At 32.8% G+C, this 21,337-nt stretch overlaps 1 protein-coding gene across 2 annotated transcripts; it reads right to left on the bottom strand.

Annotated features, from left to right (window-relative positions):
• Positions 1–2,045: 2,045 nt before the first annotated feature.
• LOC105325186 (caspase-7) lies at positions 2,046–17,175 on the bottom strand. 2 transcript variants are annotated; one of them, XM_034446732.2, is made up of 5 exons: positions 17,092–17,175; positions 13,961–14,166; positions 10,553–10,764; positions 9,669–9,795; positions 2,046–5,333 (listed from the first exon to the last, which is right to left on the bottom strand). In XM_034446732.2, the coding sequence occupies exons 1-5, from the start codon at positions 17,103–17,105 to the stop codon at positions 5,095–5,097; spliced, it is 798 nt and encodes a 265-aa protein (XP_034302623.2). In that variant the 5' UTR covers positions 17,106–17,175; the 3' UTR covers positions 2,046–5,094. The 2 variants fall into 2 exon arrangements, with proteins under 2 accessions (XP_034302623.2, XP_034302622.2); XM_034446731.2 differs by having other exon boundaries at positions 17,003–17,134.
• Between the last annotated feature and the right edge of the window lie 4,162 nt (positions 17,176–21,337).

Here is a 21,337-nt window from a genome sequence, read left to right as displayed (position 1 = left end):
CGACCATAGAACTTACGAAAAGGTGACTTCAAACGAGACTGTTGATAGTCCTGTTTTTTTTTTCAACTTGTTTGTCAGTAGCTTGCCTCAACTTAGAGACTGTTAATGCAAAGAGCATACCCTTGTGTATCGAATTAACTAAGAGACAAAAACACCATATGCAGACGATGAAGGTTTATTGCTACATATGTAAGGAAAGTTGACTATAGAAAAATGAAGTCATCGCGTTTATCATAAAGTTTTGCTGTTAGGTTACCATCAATGTCCATTTCCAGTAAGATATCTAAATATGAAACAGGTGACGCAGACTTTGTGGTATCTTTTATTTCAAGTTCACTGGGATATATCGAGTCGACGTAATTATGGAAATAACAATTGTTAATTGTTAATACGTCGTCAATATACCTGAATGTTGAATCGAAGGCCACATCGAGTGATTTATTTTTTCACGTACAAATTTTTGAATAAATTTTGCTTCATAAGAATACAAAAATAGGTCTGCGAACATTGGGCACAATTGGTACCCATGGGAATTCCAACAGATTGTTGGAAGACTTGATTTCCAAAAACTACATCGATTTTGTCGATCAGAAACTCAAGCATCTTCTTAATGTCAACTTCAGAGTACTTGTGAATGCAATCAGAATGGTTTTCAACAAAATAATTTTTTAGATTTCCAATGACAAGGTAAGCATTTTTATGACTTCCGTTTTTATTGAAGAAACAACAGTCGATAAACAGCATGCTCGGATATTAGAAGTGACTCTGGAGAAAGATCACATTTTTAAAAACAGTTTTAAGCATTTCTGATTTCTGTCCATTTTCTGGATCTGCCGGTACATGATTTAGCAAAAAAACATTGTTCCTAAATCTACTAGAGTCTTAGATGAACTGATCAATGCCCAGGGCAAATTACATTTTTGTACAGCTTTATTGTGCATGTCGACTTTTGTACGGTTTGAACAAGGTTACATATAATCATGTTTTTCGCTTGGACCTCTGGGTTCGCGCAAGTGCTTGGTGTGGTGAAAACCTTGTAAACTAAAGTCAAGAATATGGTATTGAAACTGGTCAATATTCTATCGCATTCGCTATCTTGAAATACTCACAAGTATCCTCAAATAACACCATCCACTTTAATTCAAGATAAATATTCATTTTAGTTTAAGATTAACACTTCAGATTATAAATCTAATTTGACCTGCAAGTTTATTTTTCAAACGATTGCATGTTTAATTAAAAATAACTTTTTGCAACAGCTGTTACCTCCATTAATATTTTTCTTACTACAGCAAGAGTTCCACGTTTGCGGTTATTACGAGAAAAGATCTCATAATTACGTGAAAAGATCTCGTTATTATGAGAAAAATCTCGTTATTACGAATTGGTAAGTTATTCATTAAATTAGTGAAAGAAATTTCAGAAGAAGGAGCCCAGCAGATTGATTAATAAATTAATTGACGAATTTATGTATATGAACGATAATTTGTTATTAGACTCCAAAATGTTAATTTTCAAAAATAATCATTTTCAATATGATATAACAGTTAATCTGAAGTAAATCCCGCATATCCATGATTAAAACTATATAGTTATCTGTAACTAGTGGAGTTGTGTTTTTATGGATAGGAATACCTGGTATTTACTTCGGGATTGTAATATACGTTGAAAAGTAAAATTTCATGAAGTTCTTTCCACTTATTCATACAAGATAAAATGTCAAATCAAATCACTTTATATAGAAATTAATAATTATCATTGTAAACGCTTTTGGAAAGGAAAAAAATAGACTGAAAGGGTGAACCAATCGACTTGGGGGTCTTGATCTGAAGAACAAGGAACACTTATTATACATGTATTTTTTCAAATAATAACTACTATGTACTTTATTATAAATAGATCTTTTCTCGTAAAAATAAGATGATTAACTCGTTATAACGAGATCTTTTTTTCGTAATTTCAAGATAAAAATAAATTTTTTAAGTGACCATTTAAAAATTGCTTGTAGAAGAGTTCCAGTAATACAAGAAACATAAACAACTACAGGAAAAGGAAAAAAGTTTATTTTTATAATGTATAAAAGCCACAATTTTATAACAGTTCTTTCTTCTTAACGACTTCTTATCATGCCCCATGAGTGTAAGTATGTTTTGGTAACATATCAATTTGCAAATAAAAATATTGTAATGTAAATGATAAGGTTCAATATTTTTCCCTCGTTTTTACAAACGTTGAAGTTTATTAGAATAGCATTGATATTATATTTTGATTTCGTTGTCAACATCGTGGATGATTCCTGAATAAATGGCACATTGTTTGACCAAAGAAATTCATGCTGCATCTTGAGCAATCAGAGGTTCCAGTTTCTCACACTAGTTAATATATTTTTTGCATAGGACATTAACAGGAGGTTATCCTGTGATGATTGAGCATACTTTAGAAGTCAGTAAAAATATAAAACTCTTAAAAACAAAACATTTTTGATAAAAAAAATAAATTCTCTTGGAAAATATTACTGCTCGAGAAAAATTTAATGATCTGAATCTTGATGACTTTGTTATGAAATGCAGATGTTCTTGCAATAACAATTAATAGCCTTTATAGCTAGATGCAAATATACTAAGTAATATCACTTTAAATTACTTCAGTAAAAAAAGATCACAAGTATAAAGTTCATTCAACAAAACTCTTTTAACAATGGAACAGTCATAAATCGATGTCGTTAGGGCCTATAGATATTTCATCAACAAAACACCAAATGTTAATACAAAAAGAAAACGCATCAAAACTCAATTACATTATATTGACACAATTACTTCGATAGTAAGCAACATTGTAAATCTAATTTATAGAAAAATACAAAAGACTTAATAGGTTACTGTAAAGATTTATATAAATATATCTAATCTAAGTATATGGACATTAGGAATAACAGTTTAAACATAGCCAAGATAGAATAGCTATAGTAAAAATGATTAAATACCTTGATTAGTGATATAAATTCAACTAAGCAAATTGACACTACATGTACTTAGATAGACCGAATTGTTACAATAGAATTAAATGATAATAGATTTGTTAGAGTACCAAATATCTTATAGGTTCATCACCCTCCTACAATGCTACAATGGTACAAGGCTGTTAGACAGCCTCATTAAGCTTGTATTGTCAAATTAATGGGAAAAAAATACTTTCGTTTTCGATAAACCGGTTCGAAATAGCAAAAATGAGAGTAAGGTGGTGGACACGTTTTGGCGGATCCATGCCAGTGAGAGTTTTTATCAAGATATATACTCGCTTTAAAAAAAATACTGAATAATTATGTAAAGAGTGAATATATTTTGCGGAAATTTATAAAGAGTATACATGAATATAGGATTTGAAAAATTTACAAAAAAAAAAAAATAAAAGTAGCTAATCAGTTTCTTTAATGCACGATTTTAGTTTTTGAACTTTCCAGAACGGGGTAGCCAAGAAAGCAGGCTGACAAATTAACATCATGGCGGAAATTGAAGGTATCGGGCATATACCTTTGATCTGACAACATTGGTTTAAAATATACAAATAAATATGCATGCTCTTGCGTTTTTAGATTACATATATTTTTCTTATATAATATCAATAAAGTTGTGAACCATGAACAGATTGTGTTAACAACTCGAATGTATAAATTAAATCTCATTCTGGCTTATATGAATAAATTGTCTCCGCACAAAACGGTAAAACTGCTTCAGAACGAACGGACGGAGTCAACAGCCACCTCCTTCATGTTTTGTTTTTATAACAAGCTTTTATTTAAAATTTACATAAAGCAAACTCATGTAATACAGTTTTAAAAATGATAGCGAAATTTGGTATAAAGGATTAAATGTAGAAAAGAGATACGACGCACTACATCTTCCTCCTCGTTTTGAAATTATAATTACTAGGCATGTTAATGTAATATTGAGGGTTGTAATTTAATACATCAAATAGTGAAAAAAAGTGAAAATGTTTTCAAATGCAACAGGATCTGCATACAGACCAAACAGAAACCCAAAAATATTGGTAAAAGTCATCCGCAGCAAAAACTTGAGGCCACATATAATTAATTTCAGTTTAGATGTTCATTCCTGTTAGCTCCTCTAAATATCCAGCTAGTTACTTTATGGTTTCAAATTTTAAAACATAGGTTATGAAAACAATTAAGAAAACATTTCGGACACAGTATATACAAAGAAGGTGTACAAATAATACAAAGCCCATCAAAGGGACTTTGACACGATTTGAGATCAAAAATTTTATTTTCATTTTTTATGTATAAAATGGTTTACTGGTGCATTTTAAATGATTGACCAAAATATTGAATGTTAAAGTCAAGTTACAAGCGAGATACAGGGGTGAGAATTGATTGTTAGGTAAACAAAGCTCGAGTTTTATAGTTGTTTACAAAAAATGTAATATAGAGAATTACCGTTTTTTTAGACAAAATGACATGTAAAAAACAATTTAAACTAATTCAATATCTTCATAAATACTACTATCAACAGAAGAAAGATACATTTGATTGAAACTTACACCAATACAACACATAGGACAATAATGACAAAATCTGAGCTTTGTTTACAAAACAAAGAATTATGAACTCTATATCTTGCTTATAGCTTGATATTTGACTTTCAAATTTTGACATTGCATTAAAAAATTCTATATTTATTAGTATAAACATCAAAAATGAAAAAATTAAATTTGAAAATTTTCAGTTAAATTGTGTCCGAGTCCCTTTAATGTGTAAAGTGATATTTCCCGCGCTTTCGCGGGATAACATCTAGATTCATATATGCCAAATGACTGTAGATACTAGATATCATTTCGTAAATGAATTGATGCATATTACTATCAAGCATTCGTGTTATACCAACAATCTAATATTTTTATAAACACGTGCAATAAAGTTTAATCAAAATCATTAACGTGAATGAGTTTGTTCAATTTATCCAAGGTTTTTACAACAATATCATCCTTATACTGATATTTTATCATTTCTTGCGTAATTTATCACACACAAATACAAACTGCTTGATGGTAACAGTATCTCAAGAACAACAAACTATGTTATTTTGGGCTTGGCTCCTCTAGCTTTAGGTAAGCTTCTCTGGTAAGAAGAGAGGTCACACAAGGTATATCAACATACGATCCAGCGTCGATGTAAGGCTTACAATATAGATGGTTCATCCGTGTCAGGAGTTTTTGGATCTCCATGGGCTCCATGGGCTGTTTAGGTTGTCCATGTTGTTCAGATTGTTCAGGTTTCAAGACATACTGTTTAAATCCTTCAATCCAGGCGGTGAGAGCTATTAAATACATTCTAAACATATATCTAAATATATCTAAAAGCTCAAGTTTGAAAAACAGGAGGCCCATGGGCCACATCGCTCACCTGAGGAACAATAGGTATAAAATCAGCTTAATGGAGTCATAATACAATCTATCTGGACAATGTACAATAATACATGTAGATCCTGTATAAATAAAATCCATTCTTCCCCTGGATATTCTTATGTTTATAATCATTAGTCCCCTTTCTAACAGGATGATTTTATAGTCATATCATATGTTGAGTATTGTAGTTCTCAAAAAGATCCTTAACAATAGTTTATATATGGGATATAAACCTACATCAAACTCTGAACCTTCTTGTGAGGCCAAAGAATTGTCCTGGGGCCAAAGTCTTAACAATTAGAAAGAATCATCTGGCTGATTAGTTTCTGAGAAGATTTTTAAAGATTTACCATATTTATTCCTTTGTTAAACTTTGACCCCCCCCCCCCATTGTGGCCCCACCCAACCCCTGGGGATCATGATTTTCACAACTTTGAATCTACACTACCTGAGGATGCTTTCACACAAGTTTCAGCTTTCCTGGCTGATTAGTTTCAGAGAAGAAGATTTTTAAAGATTTACTCTATATTCCTATGTAAAACTTCGACACCCCATTGTGGCCCCACCCTACCCCCGGGGGTCATGATTTTCACAACTTTGAATCTACACTACCTGAGGATGCTTCCACACAAGTTTCAGCTTTGCTGGATGATTAGTTTTTGAGAAGAAGATTTTTAAAGATTTCCTCTATATATTCCTATGTTAATCTTCGACCACCCCCCCATTGTGGCCCCAACCTACCCCCAGGGGTAATGATTTTCACAACTTTGAATCTACAATACCTGGGGATGCTTCCACACAAGTTTCAGTTTTGCTGACTGATTAGTTTCTGAGAAGAAGATTTTTAAAGATTTCCTCTATATATAAATATATTAATGTTCGACCCCCCCCCCCCCCATTGTGGCCCCATCCTACTCCTAGGGGTTATGATTTTCACAACTTTGAATCTACACTACACGAGGATGCTTCCACACAAGTTTCAGCTTTCCTGGCTGATTAGTTTCTGAGAAGAAGATTTTTAAAAATTTACTCTATATATTCCTATGTAAAACTTCGACCCCCCCCTCATTGTGGCCCCACCCTACCCCCAGGAGTCATTATATTCACACCTTTGAATTAACACTACCTGAGGATGCTTCCACACAAGTTTCAGCTTTCCTGGCTGATTAGTTTCTGAAAAGAAGATTTTTAAAGATATACTCTATATATTCCTATGTAAAACTTCGATCCCCCATTGTGGCCCCACCCTACCCGCAGGGGTCATGATTTCACAACTTTGATTCTACACTACATGAGGATGCTTCCACACAAGTTTCAGCTTTGCTGGCTGATTAGTTTCTTAGAAGAAGATTTTTAAAGATTTACTCTTTATATTCCTATGTAAAACTTCGACCCCCCATTGTGGCCCCACCCTAACCCTGGGTATCATGATTTTCACAAACTTGAATCTACACTACCTGGGGATGCTTTCACACAATTGTCAGCTTTCTGGTCTTATGGTTCATGAGAAGAAGATTTTTAAAGATTTACTCTGTATATTCCTATGTTAAATTTCGACCCCCCATTGTGGCCCCACCCTACCCCCGGGGGATCATGATTTTCACAACTTTGAATCTACACTACCTGAGGATGCTTTCACACAAGTTTCAGCTTTCCTGGCTGATTAGTTTCTGAGAACAAGATTTTTAAAGATTTACTCTATATTCCTATGTAAAACTTCGACCCCCCATTGTGGCCCCACCCTACCCCTGGGTATCATGATTTTCACAACTTTGATTCTACACTACCTGAGGATGCTTTCACACAAGTGTCAGCTTTCCTGGCTGATTAGTTTCTGAGAAGAATATTTTTAAAGATTTACTCTATATATTCCTAAGTAAAACTTCGACCCCCCATTGTGGCCCCACCCTACCCCCGGGGGTCATGATTTTCACAAACTTGAATCTACACTACCTGAGGATGCTTTCACACAAGTGTCAGCTTTCCTGGTCTTATGGTTCATGAGAAGAAGATTTTTAAAGATTTACTCTGTATATTCCTATGTTAAATTTCGACCCCCCATTGTGGCCCCACCCTACCCCCGGGGGTCATGATTTTCACAAACTTGAATCTACACTACCTGAGAATGCTTTCACACAATTGTCAGCTTTGCTGGCTGATTAGTTTCTGAGAAGAAGATTTTAAAAAATTTATTCAATATATTCATATGTAAAACTTCGACCCCCCATTGTGGCCCCACCCTACCCCTGGGTATCATGATTTTCACAACTTTGAATCTACACTACCTGAGGATGCTTTCACACAAGTTTCAGCTTTCCTGGCTGATTAGTTTCTGAGAAGAAGATTTTTAAAGATTTACTCTATATATTCCTAAGTAAAACTTCGACCCCCCCATTGTGGCCCCACCCTACCCCCGGGGGTCATGATTTTCACAAACTTGAATCTACACTACCTGAGGATGCTTTCACACAAGTGTCAGCTTTCCTGGTCTTATGGTTCATGAGAAGAAGATTTTTAAAGATTTACTCTGTATATTCCTATGTTAAATTTCGATCCCCCATTGTGGCCCCACCCTTACCCCGGCGGTCATAATTTTCACAACTTTGATTCTACACTACCTGAGAATGCTTCCACACAAGTTTCAGTTTTGCTGGCTGATTAGTTTCTGAGAAGAAGATTTTTAAAGATTTCCTCTATATATTCATATGTTAAACTTCGACCCCCCCCCCCCCATTGTGGCCCCACCCTACCCCCAGGGGTAATGATTTTCACAACTTTGAATCTACAATACCTGGGGATGCTTCCACACAAGTTTCAGTTTTGCTGACTGATTAGTTTCTGAGAAGAAGATTTTTAAAGATTTACTCTATACATAAATATATTAAAGTTCGACCCCCCATTGTGGCCCCACCCTACTCCTAGGGGTTATGATTTTCACAACTTTGATTCTACACTACACGAGGAAGCTTCCACACAAGTTTCAGCTTTCCTGGCTGATTAGTTTCTGAGAAGAAGATTTTTAAAGATTTACTCTATATAATCCTATGTTTAACTTCGATCCCCCATTGTGGCCCCATCCTACCCCCCGGGGTCATGATTTTCACAAACTTGAATCTACACTACCTGGGGATGCTTTCACACAAGTGTCAGCTTTCCTGGTCTTATGGTTAATGAGAAGAAGATTTTTAAAGATTTACTCTGTATATTCCTATGTTAAATTTCGACCCCCCCATTGTGGCCCCACCCTACCACCGGGGGTCATGATTTTCACAACTTTGATTCTACACTACCTGAGGATGCTTCCACACAAGTTTTAGCTTTCCTGGCTGATTAGTTTCTGAGAAGAAGATTTTTAAAGATTTACTCTATATATTCCTATGTAAAACTTCGACCCCCCATTGTGGCCCAACCTTACCCCTGGGTATCATGATTTTCACAACTTTGAATCTACACTACCTGAGGATGCTTTCACACAAGTTTCAGATCTGCTGGCTGATTAGTTTCTGAGATGAAGATTTTAAAAGATTTACTCTATATATTCCTATGTTAAACTTCGACCCCCCCCCCCCCATTGTGGCCCCACCCTACCCCCAGGGGTCATGATTTTCACAATTTTGTATCTACACTACCTGAGGATGATTCCACACAAGTTTGAGCTTTCCTGGTCTTATTGTTTATGAGAAGAAGATTTTTAAAAATTTTTCGAAAATTTTCATAAATTCTTAATTAACTCCCTTTGAAAAAGGGCGTGGTCCATAATTTTCACAACTTTGAATCCCCTTAAGCTAAGAATGATTTGTGCCAAGTTTGGTTGAAATTGGCCCAGTGGTGCTGGAGAAGATGTTGAAAATGTGAAAAGTTTACAGACCGACAGACGGACAGACGGACAGACATACGGACGACAGACACAATGTGATCAGAATAGCTCACTTGAGCTTTCAGCTCAGGTGAGCTTAAAAAACAGGCTTTGCATATTAACAATGTAATTTTTTTTACTGATGTTGTTAATGACTAACAAGTTTATGTCAAAATTGAATATTGATAAAATGTATTCAGAGTTGTATAGAGAGATAAAACACGGTTTTACTAGCTAGAGGACAAATGGTTATTTAAATCCACTAAGTATTTAGTAGGAAAATTAACTGTGTTCCTACTGTTAGCGAAAAAAGGACAAATCATAATCTTTAACCTTGCATTATGAATTAACTTGTCTTTGTATGAGAAACGGGTGATTTTTTTTCAATTACCATAATCTCTAACACATGTATATATCAGAAAGTCGGCCTCTCTTGGAATCTTCACTGGCTTTTCTGTATGTGTGTCTGACGGAAGATTGGCGGCTGACTGCGGACTGCTATAAGGAACAGCTTCCAACTGAAAAATTTTCAAATTGTATGCTGTAGTTTTATTACTGTAGGCAAAATTTTAATCTGAGATTCCACAGTTTTCTATCAAATCTTGAGAAATTCAGATTGGACTATTTCATCTGATTTGTATTATCAGAAGAGCTTCAATATTAATATGAATATTCATGAGATTGAAGCGCACGAGATGATTTTTGCCCGACGACTTATTTTGTGTTATTATTATACGCTTGTTTCATTTCATTTTTAATTTCTTATTTAAAAAACTGTGTTTAAAAACCAGTCTTTAAAACCAATTTAAATTTTAGTGTTTTCTTGGTTTTTTCTTTGGATTAAACAATTTTTTTTCGATCGCTCACGAGATCGTATATTTATAAGAGATCTATAGCGCCTTCTTCAGCGGCATATATATAGGCGCTATATTTACAATTATAGGGACCGGCATGCTAGAAGTGTCCACAACTGTTAGTAAAGTAAAAGAAAGATTTAAGAATCACTCATGGGTGCTTCAAAGTTGGTATTCATTTGTCTCTTTTTTTGGAAATTTACAACAAATCTATCTATTATATATATACCAATCAATTTTCCTTAATTAATACTGTTAATTTTACAGAGTGTGATTCGATTTTCCGGATCACCGCACTGATGCTTTGTTTTGTTACCTTTTAATTTAACATCATAATAGTAACTTGATCCAAAGAGTCGCTGCAAGGCGCGGATAATCAAATCAGACTGAATTGAGACATTATATGTACATATAGGCCTACCTGTAACATGAATATCTTCGGTTTCAAGAGAAGGTCTCTACATTTGTCTCCCTTCAGACATTCTTGAAGTTCAGAGACAGGTAGTTGCATACTTGGAGTTGGATTTGCGGGTGAATGTGTCTCATCACAACAAATAATAACGCCATCTTTTCCATAAGACAAGACCATGCAGATAAAACAATAGTCATCCTTCAAATCTGTTCTTTTAGCAACTATATAAAGATAAGAGAAATAATCAACGACATTAAAATGTAAATAGCACGTAATACAAACATACAAACCAATGAGTCGAAATAAAAATTTAGAAAGCACAGCACAATAAAAAATTCTGGTCAGTTTATGTAATTGCCCACAAGAGGTCCAACGGCCACCTGAACAACAGCTCTTGTCTCTCTTTGGAAATTTATACGCATTTAAGTTTTCTAAAATATTGTCATTTTTGTAAGATTTGGGAATACTACGAAAGCCGAATAGGGCCACATAAAAAAATATTTTTATCTCGTAATTACGAGAAAAGATCTCGTTATTACGAGTAAATTATCTCGTAATTACGAGAAAAGATCTCGTAATAACGAGAAAAGATCTCGTTATTACGAGTTAATTATCTCGTTATTACGAGAAAAGATCTCGTTATTACGAGATAATTTTCTCGTTATTACGAGAAAAGATCTCGTTATTACGAGAAAAGATCTCGTTATTACGAGATAATCTTCTCGTTATTACGAGAAAAGATCTCGTTATTACGAGAAAAGATCTACATAAAATGGTGCGTTTCTGAAAAGAATTCGATTGGATCACCCTTTCAGTCTTTTTCATTCAAGAAACGTTGATTCAATTTTGATTAATATTTAAAAATAACAACGATCATTTTTCATTAATTTCTACATATTAATAATTGGATTTGACATTTTATCTCATATGAATAAAAGGAAAGAACTTCATGTAATTTTACTATTTATCTTATATATATTATAATCCCACTACGAAGTAAATATACCAGGTAGTCCTATAGTCGTAAAAGTTACAGATAACTTTAAAGACTTTATAGTTTCAGTCACGGATATGGATATACACGATTTACCCGAATTTGTGTTTTATATGTTTATACACAACCTACATGTATATTGAAAATAATTGATTTTGTATTCTAACATTTTGGAGTCTGAAAACAAATTACACGTATCCTTCTTAATTATTGATAAACAGTTCGATGAATTTAATAATCAATCTGCTTTGCTACTTCTTCTGAAATTTTCTTTAAAACTGCTTGATCCGATTTTATATCAAATTATGCGTACGCTTTTAAACGATGATTATGCTAAGTATGTATATATCAATAGACATTGCAGAATTCCATACACTTTACATAAAAAGATTAGAATAATAAAACGCAACATTTTAAATAGATCTTTTCTCGTAATAACGAGATAATTAACTCGTAATAACGAGATCTTTTCTCGTAATAACGAGATTTTTTCTCGTAATTACGAGATCTTTTCTCGTAATTACGAGATCTTTTCTCGTAATAACGAGATAATTAAGTCGTAATAACGAGATCTTTTCTCGTAATTACGAGATCTTTTCTCGTAATAACGAGATAATTAACTCGTTATAACGAAATAATTAACTCGTAATAACGAGATCTTTTCTCGTAATTACGAGATCTTTTCTCGTAATAACGAGATAATTAACTCGTAATAACGAGATCTTTTCTCGTAATTACGAGATCGTTTCTCGTAATAACGAGATGATTAACTCGTAATAACGAGATCCTATCTCGTTATTACGAGATAAAAATATTTTTTTAAGTGGCCCTATTCGTCTTTCGTAGAATACATTGTAACACTACATATATGTAAAAGATGCCTACCTTTTGAACAATAATCCTAAGATCAAAGATGCGTCAACTGACAATCCTATTATCCTTATTGAACTCTGAACCCCTCTTGGGCCAAGTATATATTGGTTTGGGAACCATTGTTTAAAAAATTAGAATCTATCTAATACTAGGATGCTTCCATAGTAATCTCAATTGCAGCATTGTTGTTCTTTAGAACTTAAGATTTCTAAAGTGTTCCCTATATATGTCTGTTAAACTCTGACCCCTCGTGGGGTCACAATTATGGATTGTAGTTATGGTGTTAACAATATAGAGTCTACTTTATTTTAGAAAGCTTGACAATAGTACATTACTGGTTCTAAAAAGTACTGAAAGTGTCATATTTTACTGATAAATTCTGATATTAACTTATAGTGTACTGTAATTGCTGATGTTTACTGATATTATTACTGTTGTTACTAATATTTGCTGTTGGTTCTGATATTTCCTGACATTTACTGACGTTTTTGCTATGAGTTTTGATAATTACTGATATTAAACAAGATTTACCGTTGGTACTGAGAATCGCTGATAATTACTGAGAACATTCTCTAAGAGCCAGGAAATTTTGAACAGATTAAATTACATGCAAATTGTTATGATATTATTTCAATTCAACAACCCCCCCCCCCAATACCAGATTTAACCTCCCCCCCCCCATTAAAAGCCTCAACGTTTGCCCCGTGTCCTAGGCAGTGAATTTCACAATTTAACATCAGGACGTTATGAAAATAACATAAATGTGCACGACTTTAGCCTTCCATGACTGATAGTACAGAAAAAAAATATTAAATCAATACATTTTCACTATCCGAAAATATTGGCAACGCCCTAGGGCCTGAACCCCTGACCCAGGGGTCACGAATTTCACAACTTATTTAGAACATCATAACCATGCTACTGTTTTTCACAAACATGGATGGGAGAAGAGGAGAAGGATTTTTTAACATCTAATACATTTTCACTATATGGCCATATTGATTTCGCCCTATAGGGACTGTACCCCTTACCCATAGATCATGAATTTCACAATTAAGGTATAGGATGTCATTAACATCAAAACCATGCATTTAATTTTTTTCGAAAATATACATGAAAGTAGAGAATATATTTTAAAATTTACTATATTTTTACTATATGGGCATATTGGCCCAACCTAGGGCCTGAACCCGTGACCCAGGGGTCATGAATTTCATTATTTTGGTAGAGGTTCTCATGGACATCATAACTATGCATTTAGTAATTCTCAAATATATATGGGAGTAGAAGAATATTTTAAAGATTTAATACAGTTTTACTTTATGGACTTATCTTTTGTACAGTGACTCATTAATAATTGCTTATGCCATTGTGTTCTTTAACAGAAAAAAAATGGGGGGGGGGGGTATTTAATGAAAAAGTTTCAATTTTAAAAAATCTGTAATATTTTCAAAGGGAAAGCGCCAAACTTCGGATCTAAATTGGCTGTAGAAGAATAACTGTTACAATATCATTATTAACTACCCGTAGATTAATATATATATACTTACCATCTTCCAATAATCGAATCATTTCTGCTTTGGTTTTGTTTTTGTGAACTTCAATACATGCGTCTGTAAATCCCATTTTCCCTAATGTTGTCTTCATTTCCTCCACCTTATTATCTTCCTCTTTATCTCCTCGAGTATGACGAATACCAACATACTTCTGATTTTGGACAATGAGCACTCTGCCCATGCATTTTTGAGTACTATACCTAAGTATAACAAGCAAACAAAACATAAACATTTTCTTATTGACCAAAATTGTACCAGAAGCTATTGTATCATATATGAATTAATATAATTTATGTTCATATAATGTTGTATCACATTTTTTTTATTCTACATCATATTGCATGTATTAATACGCTAATTCTATATATACACGAAGAGACATTTTATGTATATGTACATGTATACTGACGTAAGGTTTCCGATAGTCTAACATTATTCGCTTCCACTAATGATTGTCTTTTCTTTAAATTTTTAAACTATAGACGTAAATCACTGATACTAAATCAAAGCGAGTCATTAGTATATATGGAGTTTCTATAGCTAGCTATAAATATGGTGGATGCCGCATTCGACCAATGAAAATGTGTGTCATACGTTTCCGAAAGAACAAAGTGTATGAGTGTATGTTTCATTGACAAATCTATGTAATAGTATTTTTAAATAAAAGCGAGACATTCCTTTGAATATATTTTCTATTTCTATTTTCGGTTTAGTCGTGAAATACCATTTTGAATTTATTTTTTTCCAATTAAATTTATTCAAATATATTATAATACAAGTTTGCAAAAGTACAATATCTAACTATATTCAATTTTTTTAAAATATATTTTACAAAAGGTAAGATAAAAAATATTGCCTCATGGTTTGGTGGTGGCGAACCCACAACATAAAAAGCCGTGTGGTATAAGGAGACCTAATGTCTGGTGCTTTAACCACAGAGCCATTTCAGTCACAACACACTGAACTATTTAAATGCTACATACGATTTTGGCCACAAATTTACGGACTTTATTTTTTTAAACTTTCAATTGTTGAGATACAAAATGATATTTTTAATGTATAGTGGGTCATCTCTCCACTTTTTTATTGATTGAAATTGGTTTAATTTCCATTATACCTTATTTTGACAATGAGAAAAATATGGAGCACAGACCCACTCTATAAAAGAAAAGGCATTGAAGTTCTAAAAAATGGCACAATTTGAAGGTTTTGATACATATACGCCAGTTTGAATAAACATATCTTGAGTATTGAACATATTTAATGGTTAAAAATCGATGATATGTGAAATATATATTGTTTTGAATGATCTTTTTAGAATTAATCAGATTATTTGATATTTTTGTTTTTCAGTATCTTGTCTGTTCTTGTGTGGGCATTTTACACACCTTATCTACCCATCTTCTTTCTATTATCTAATATTTTAATTTTCTCTGAGGCTTTTTTTTTTAACTTAACGAGGCCGAGTACAGATCGAGTGCGCACGCTTTCGCGGAGCGTTTCATTTGTATTGTGACATCATTTTTTGCTTGGTTGACGCCATGGCGTGATAGTTTCAACTGCAGATATTCAGCGAAATTTGTTGAAAATAGCTCGTTTGATGCGTAAAATTGATATTATATTAACCCGCCTAGATATAGATTAGTTCATATATTTCAAGACAGTAACCATGTATTTTATATTAACGACTCTTAATATGTGATCTTATATATTTATTTATTACTTAAATATGTCTGGATGTTTTAATAGCCTTAAGATCACCATGTCCGCCTTTGTCATATAAAAATAGTCATTATCTGACAAATCTGGGAAATTGGGCATACAAAAAACAACTTTGATAAGACCCCTGGAACAAACCAGGTGGTAAAAGGTTTTTTTTATTTGATCATTTGATGCCTTTTAGCAATAACTTTAATATGTAGAATAGAAAAAGAAATCCCTAGGGAAGAAGTTTTTAAAAAAAATGTAAAAACTGTGCAAAATTGATACATTTCAAACAAAATCCCATTTGGTCCTATGTTAGAAATTAACAAACTTTGAGATGACCCCTTAAACAAACGGTGTGGTAAATGTCTTATTTTTTTTATCTTAAAATAATAATTATATCAGAAGAAATTCAGGCAAAAATTTTCATTCAAAATATAGGGCAGAAAATATTAGAGCCGGCCTCGTTAAATCTCTTTTGTCAATGTAAATATTTCGGCCCTCCCCCATTATTGTCTCACCCTACCGTCAATAGTCATTGAACAAACTTGAATCAACATCACCTGACGGTGCCTCCACACAAGTTTAAGCTTTTCAGCTGGCAAATCGATTTCTGAGAGGAAGATTTTTAAATATTTTTCTCTTTATGTTCCGATGGAAAAATTCGACCCCTTTATTGCAGAGCCACCTTAATTCAAAGGTGACTATGATTGGAACAAACTTGAATCTGCACTACCTGGAGACGCTCCACACAACATAAAGCCTTATATTTAAGCCAGTTGACTTCGGGAAGATTTTAAGGACTTTTTTCTATACTTTCAAATGTGAAAATCTGAACCCCTATTGCGGCCCAACCCTTACATAACTAGAATCTACACTACCTGAGTAAGCTTTCACACAAGTTTAGGCGTTTTTGAGTTCTTAAGAACAATATTTTGGAAAATACCAATATAATTTTAATAATTCTTAGCTATTTTCTCCTTAAAGGTGATCTAGCTGGCCGTTCATTTGAAGAAACTCTGAAAGTCCTTACACAACGAATGCTTTGTGTCAAGTTTGATTAAAATTGGCCTAGTGGTTATGATATAAAAAGATGAAAATGTGAAAAAAATTACAACAACGACGCCGCCGACGACAACGACAGACAAATTGAATCAGAAAAGCTCACTTGAATCTTTCGCTCAGGTGAGCTAAAAAGCGATTGATAAACGGGTTAGAACTTGGTCGCTATAACACAAGAAATGCGGGAACGATAACTCTGGATACAGATTAAGTTCCCACGCTTTGAATAACAATAATATACTCAGTGGATGTTTATATAAACATACATACCTATGCGTCTCCATTGCCTAAATGACTTTAATGATAGAAAGGTACATAAAAGGGAAAAAGAAATCTACTCGCTCTGTAAATTTACATACCTTGGTCCTGGCATTTCCAAAATATGTTCTACTTTCGGTTTCACGATGATCTCTGAACCTGAACGGTAAGCGATAGAAAGGGTCCGCTAGGACACCCGTCTTCATTTTATGAATATTCATTAAAAATTGGATACAAAACCGTGTATACAAATATAAACTTTTTCAAAAACAAAAATGAGTATCAGTTACGTAATTTAAGGTGATTGATAAGATTAAAAATTAGCTAGCATTTATTTATTTTAAGTTTGGTTTTTCTTGTTATTAATAATAGCTTTTAATTCGGGCACATAGCATCGTTTTTGAAAGTGGCAGACTCATCCAAAAAATCTTGACATGCAAAAAAAAAAAAATTAAAAAAAAAAGAAGACATTTTAAGTTTCCCAAAGTCTTCAAAATCCTAATGGGGGGGGGGGGCGTAGTATGTAACTTCAATTTCACTCCTCATTTTCTTATTTTCATATCAATTTTTTACATACTTCAAAAAAAGTGGGGGTGGGGTTGGGGCAACTACATGTTAATTCAATTTTTTATATGTAAATTTTAATACATTTGTTGCTGCGAGAAAAAGTGCCCCCTGCCCCCCCCCCCCCCCCCCCCCCCCCCCGATGCTACGTGCCTGTAATTGACAGATTATTAGAAAGCACAGTGATTCTTACTAGATATATTACATCTATATTTGCAACCAGAAAAGGTTTGCGTGTTTAAAATCGTGACGTTTTAATTGCAATAGCAAGAAAAGACACTAAGTCTTGCGCTTGTTATTTTCTTAAAAACATTTTGCACAGCAAAGATTTTTCTTAAAATTACATACAAAAAATTGAATTAACATTGAATTGCCCCCCCCCCCCCACACACACTTTCATGGAAATAAACAGGGAAATTGAAGAGACCTTTTCTCTTTTTTTTTTTTTGGCTTGTCAAGATTTTTTGAATGAGTCTGCCCCCCTCACTTTTAAAAAACAATGCTACGTGCCTGAGTGGTGTAGCATTTCAATATACAACGGGTGAACACTTTAAATGTCGAAACAACTTTATAAATAAGTTATCACAATCTCTCCAGAAACCGATCCTCTTTGTTTCAGATGAATTTTTTTCTTGGTTTTACAAGTTATCGAATATATAATTATTGTTCTACATTTCCCATCAATGCATGTTTTTGCCATTCTAGTAAAATACAGAGTATTTATATACTTTTTATGAAATTGTTTTGATATTAATCATAAAACTGAACACAATCAACAAAATACTGATAAAAATATTAAAATGTTTTAAGGAAAATTTCATTTTTTAAACAAATTTTTTATTGAACGGTGAGCGTTGTTATTTGGCTTTTACGACATTATGATAAAATGAGGCTTTGTAGGAGTAATTTTTAAGAAATACATAAAAGAGAAAGAAAAAACTGTACGCCGTTTTGTACACAGAATAATGCTATCCTCAGGGGTATTTTTCTGAATTTTTTTAATGAATTCATATCACTAAAATAGCAACATCCTGTATATTCCTAAAGTGAATGTTAATTTTGACACTTAATGTGATTGTAGATTGTAACGAATATATCTGTTTGATTAATCATAAATAAAATGACGCTTCCTCGTAATTAAACTAAATGTTTCCCAGTTCTAATTTTTAACCAGTACAAAAAGCTATTTTTAGATCAGAAATAAGCCTTGTTCATTTTCGTTTTTGATTATTAGTTTTTTGAAACCTCTAGGAACATTGAAATGAAATTAAACAACAAAAGGCTACATCCAATCCCCGGTTTCAAATCATACATGTGTGTCCTATTATTACAAACATATAACTAGGCTATAAAAAGAAAGCTAAAACAGAAACATAATTAAAACAAATACCAAATATTTGTGTATATTGATAGAAAACAACTAAAGCATAGCGTGTAGTAATTTTGAATCAAGAACAAATATTTTTCGACATTCCTATGCATGAATATATATATATATATATATATATATATATATATATATATATATATATATATATATATATATATATATATATATATATATATATATATATATATATATATATATATATATATATATATATATCCAAATCACAAAAGTATTTTCTCAGTGTCCGGTAAAAATATAATAAAAGAAAAAAAGCAACACTAACTGCAAAACATAAGCGCTTTCATTGTTAAAAATCTTCAGACGTTTTACAGTCGTTAAAACTATGACGTAATTACGTTACCTAGTGATAACGTCAACAATAATACTATGACGTCATAATGCTTATTGAAGGAAACAATCATAGAATAAAGTTATATAGCGTTATATACAGTAAAACAAAATCAGAGACGATGAAACAGTCTATATCAAACTATTTAACGAAGGTTTTAGTGACTTTATAAAATGTTTTTCTTTTTCCCTTCGTTCAATTGCATTGTCAGTATAAAGTTTATAAAACGGAAAAACTGAAAATTTTCAATTTTCAATTTTCAGTTTTTCCGTTTTATAAACTTTATACTGACAATGCAATTGAACGAAGGGAAAAAGAAAAACATTTTATAAAGTCACTAAAACCTTCGTTAAATAGTTTGATATAATTTAATTCTGGTTGTAACGCGGCATTTGATTGGATAGAAAAATTAAGTTAAATTTGTATAACCTGGTTTGCACGTCACAAGACACGTCACAATGCACTAACGTCAAAAACGTACTAATCCGCTTGACGTTACGTTTGAATTTTGAACAGATTAATATCATTTTTAAAAGTAAACGGACTCAATTTGTACAGCAAATTACAGAAAATTAAATTATAAGAAATGAACTCAATGTCTACCCAAGTTATACGAGTATAACCTGGGTTGGGGCAATTTACGCTTTATAATCCGCGAAGCCAGGTCGTATAACTTGGGTAGACATTGAGTTCATTTCTTAAATAGACTGTTTCATCGTCTCTGATTTTGTTTTACTGTAAATAACGCTATATAACTTTATTCTATGATTGTTTCCTTCAATAAGCATTATGACGTCATAGTATTATTGTTGACGTTATCACTAGGTAACGTAATTACGTCATAGTTTTAACGACTGTAAAACGTCTGAAAATTTTTAACAATGAAAGCGCTTATGTTTTGCAGTTAGTGTTGCTTTTTTTCTTTTATTATATATATATATATATACTGGGTAAAGTTTATACATGTATTATAAAATTTATTCCAATTCCATAAGGGTGCTGGGGCCCGTTTCACAAAGTTGTCATAAGATTTGACTTATGATTATCATAAGATATGACATAGCTGTTTCACAAAGTTGTCTTAACTTTAACTTATCTTAAGATTATCTTAAGATAATTATTATAGGAGCGATTGCATAAAATTCAATCAGTAAATTGTAAAGTAAAGAATTTATTTACGAAATCTGCAGCATAAATATATATGTGTAATAACAGTAATGGGTACTTTATAATTTACCGTATGTTTTTGTACTTTCTTTTGATAGGAACAATAAAAACAAACCAGTGAAGAAAATAGTGTCCTTTTATTGATTAATGATTATTAAGGAGGCTGAATGTTTGAAAGATAAATCTATAAAAATATAAAATGATAATTTTGAAACCATAGAATCTTAATTTTTTCTATAGTATTTCAAAATTGTAATTTACTGTCCATTTGGACTTCTAAATACCTGTATACAAATGCATGTCTCGCATTAAAATGATGAAATATCTTTAAATCACCATTACTTTATCATTACCAGTATATAAAGCAACAGAAACAATTTTGAAATTTTAATAAAATTTGAATGAACACAATATTCAAAGGAAATATGGCAATTACTTAGTTCTCAGAATCGAGTTTGAATTAATCTTCTTCTAACTTCGGCACCGTCATTGTTTACTCCTTGGAATATAACATTGTCTGGTTGTTGAAAAACACGATAATTATTTATGTTTCGGGGCACATGGACGTTGTTTTTGATGCAAATGTTATGTAGCACCATACAAGCAGTCACGATTCCACAAGCTCTCTCGGCCGGAAAAGTAGGGTCCCTCCGGAGCGATCGATGATTCGGAACCTCATTTTAAGGACGCCAAACGCTCGCTCAATGGGGGCCCTGGTTTTAGCGTGGGCATCTCATGGGGTTGCTTGGGTTCAAGACGGGTGTTAGTAAGTGATTCGTTACCGGGCACGCACTGTCACCAACTAGACAACCTCTGTTAATGTTGCCATTCTCAAACATTTGACACAAAACAGAATTTGAGAACACAAATGCGTCAT

This window comes from Magallana gigas, chromosome 2, assembly GCF_963853765.1.
Source record: "Magallana gigas chromosome 2, xbMagGiga1.1, whole genome shotgun sequence".
In the NCBI taxonomy this organism is placed as follows: Eukaryota; Metazoa; Mollusca; class Bivalvia; order Ostreida; family Ostreidae; genus Magallana; species Magallana gigas.
This window is presented reverse-complemented; position numbering and strand designations above follow the sequence as displayed.

Bases quoted from the DNA above. Each gene is read 5' to 3' on its own strand.
- LOC105325186 (XM_034446732.2), bottom strand. The intron at 9,796-10,552 runs GTAGGCCTATAT...AAAATTTTTCAG, and splicing joins CGAAGATATTCATGTTACAG to TTGGAAGCTGTTCCTTATAG. The intron at 5,334-9,668 runs GTAATTGAAAAA...TGTATTTAATAG, and splicing joins TACATGTGTTAGAGATTATG to CTCTCACCGCCTGGATTGAA.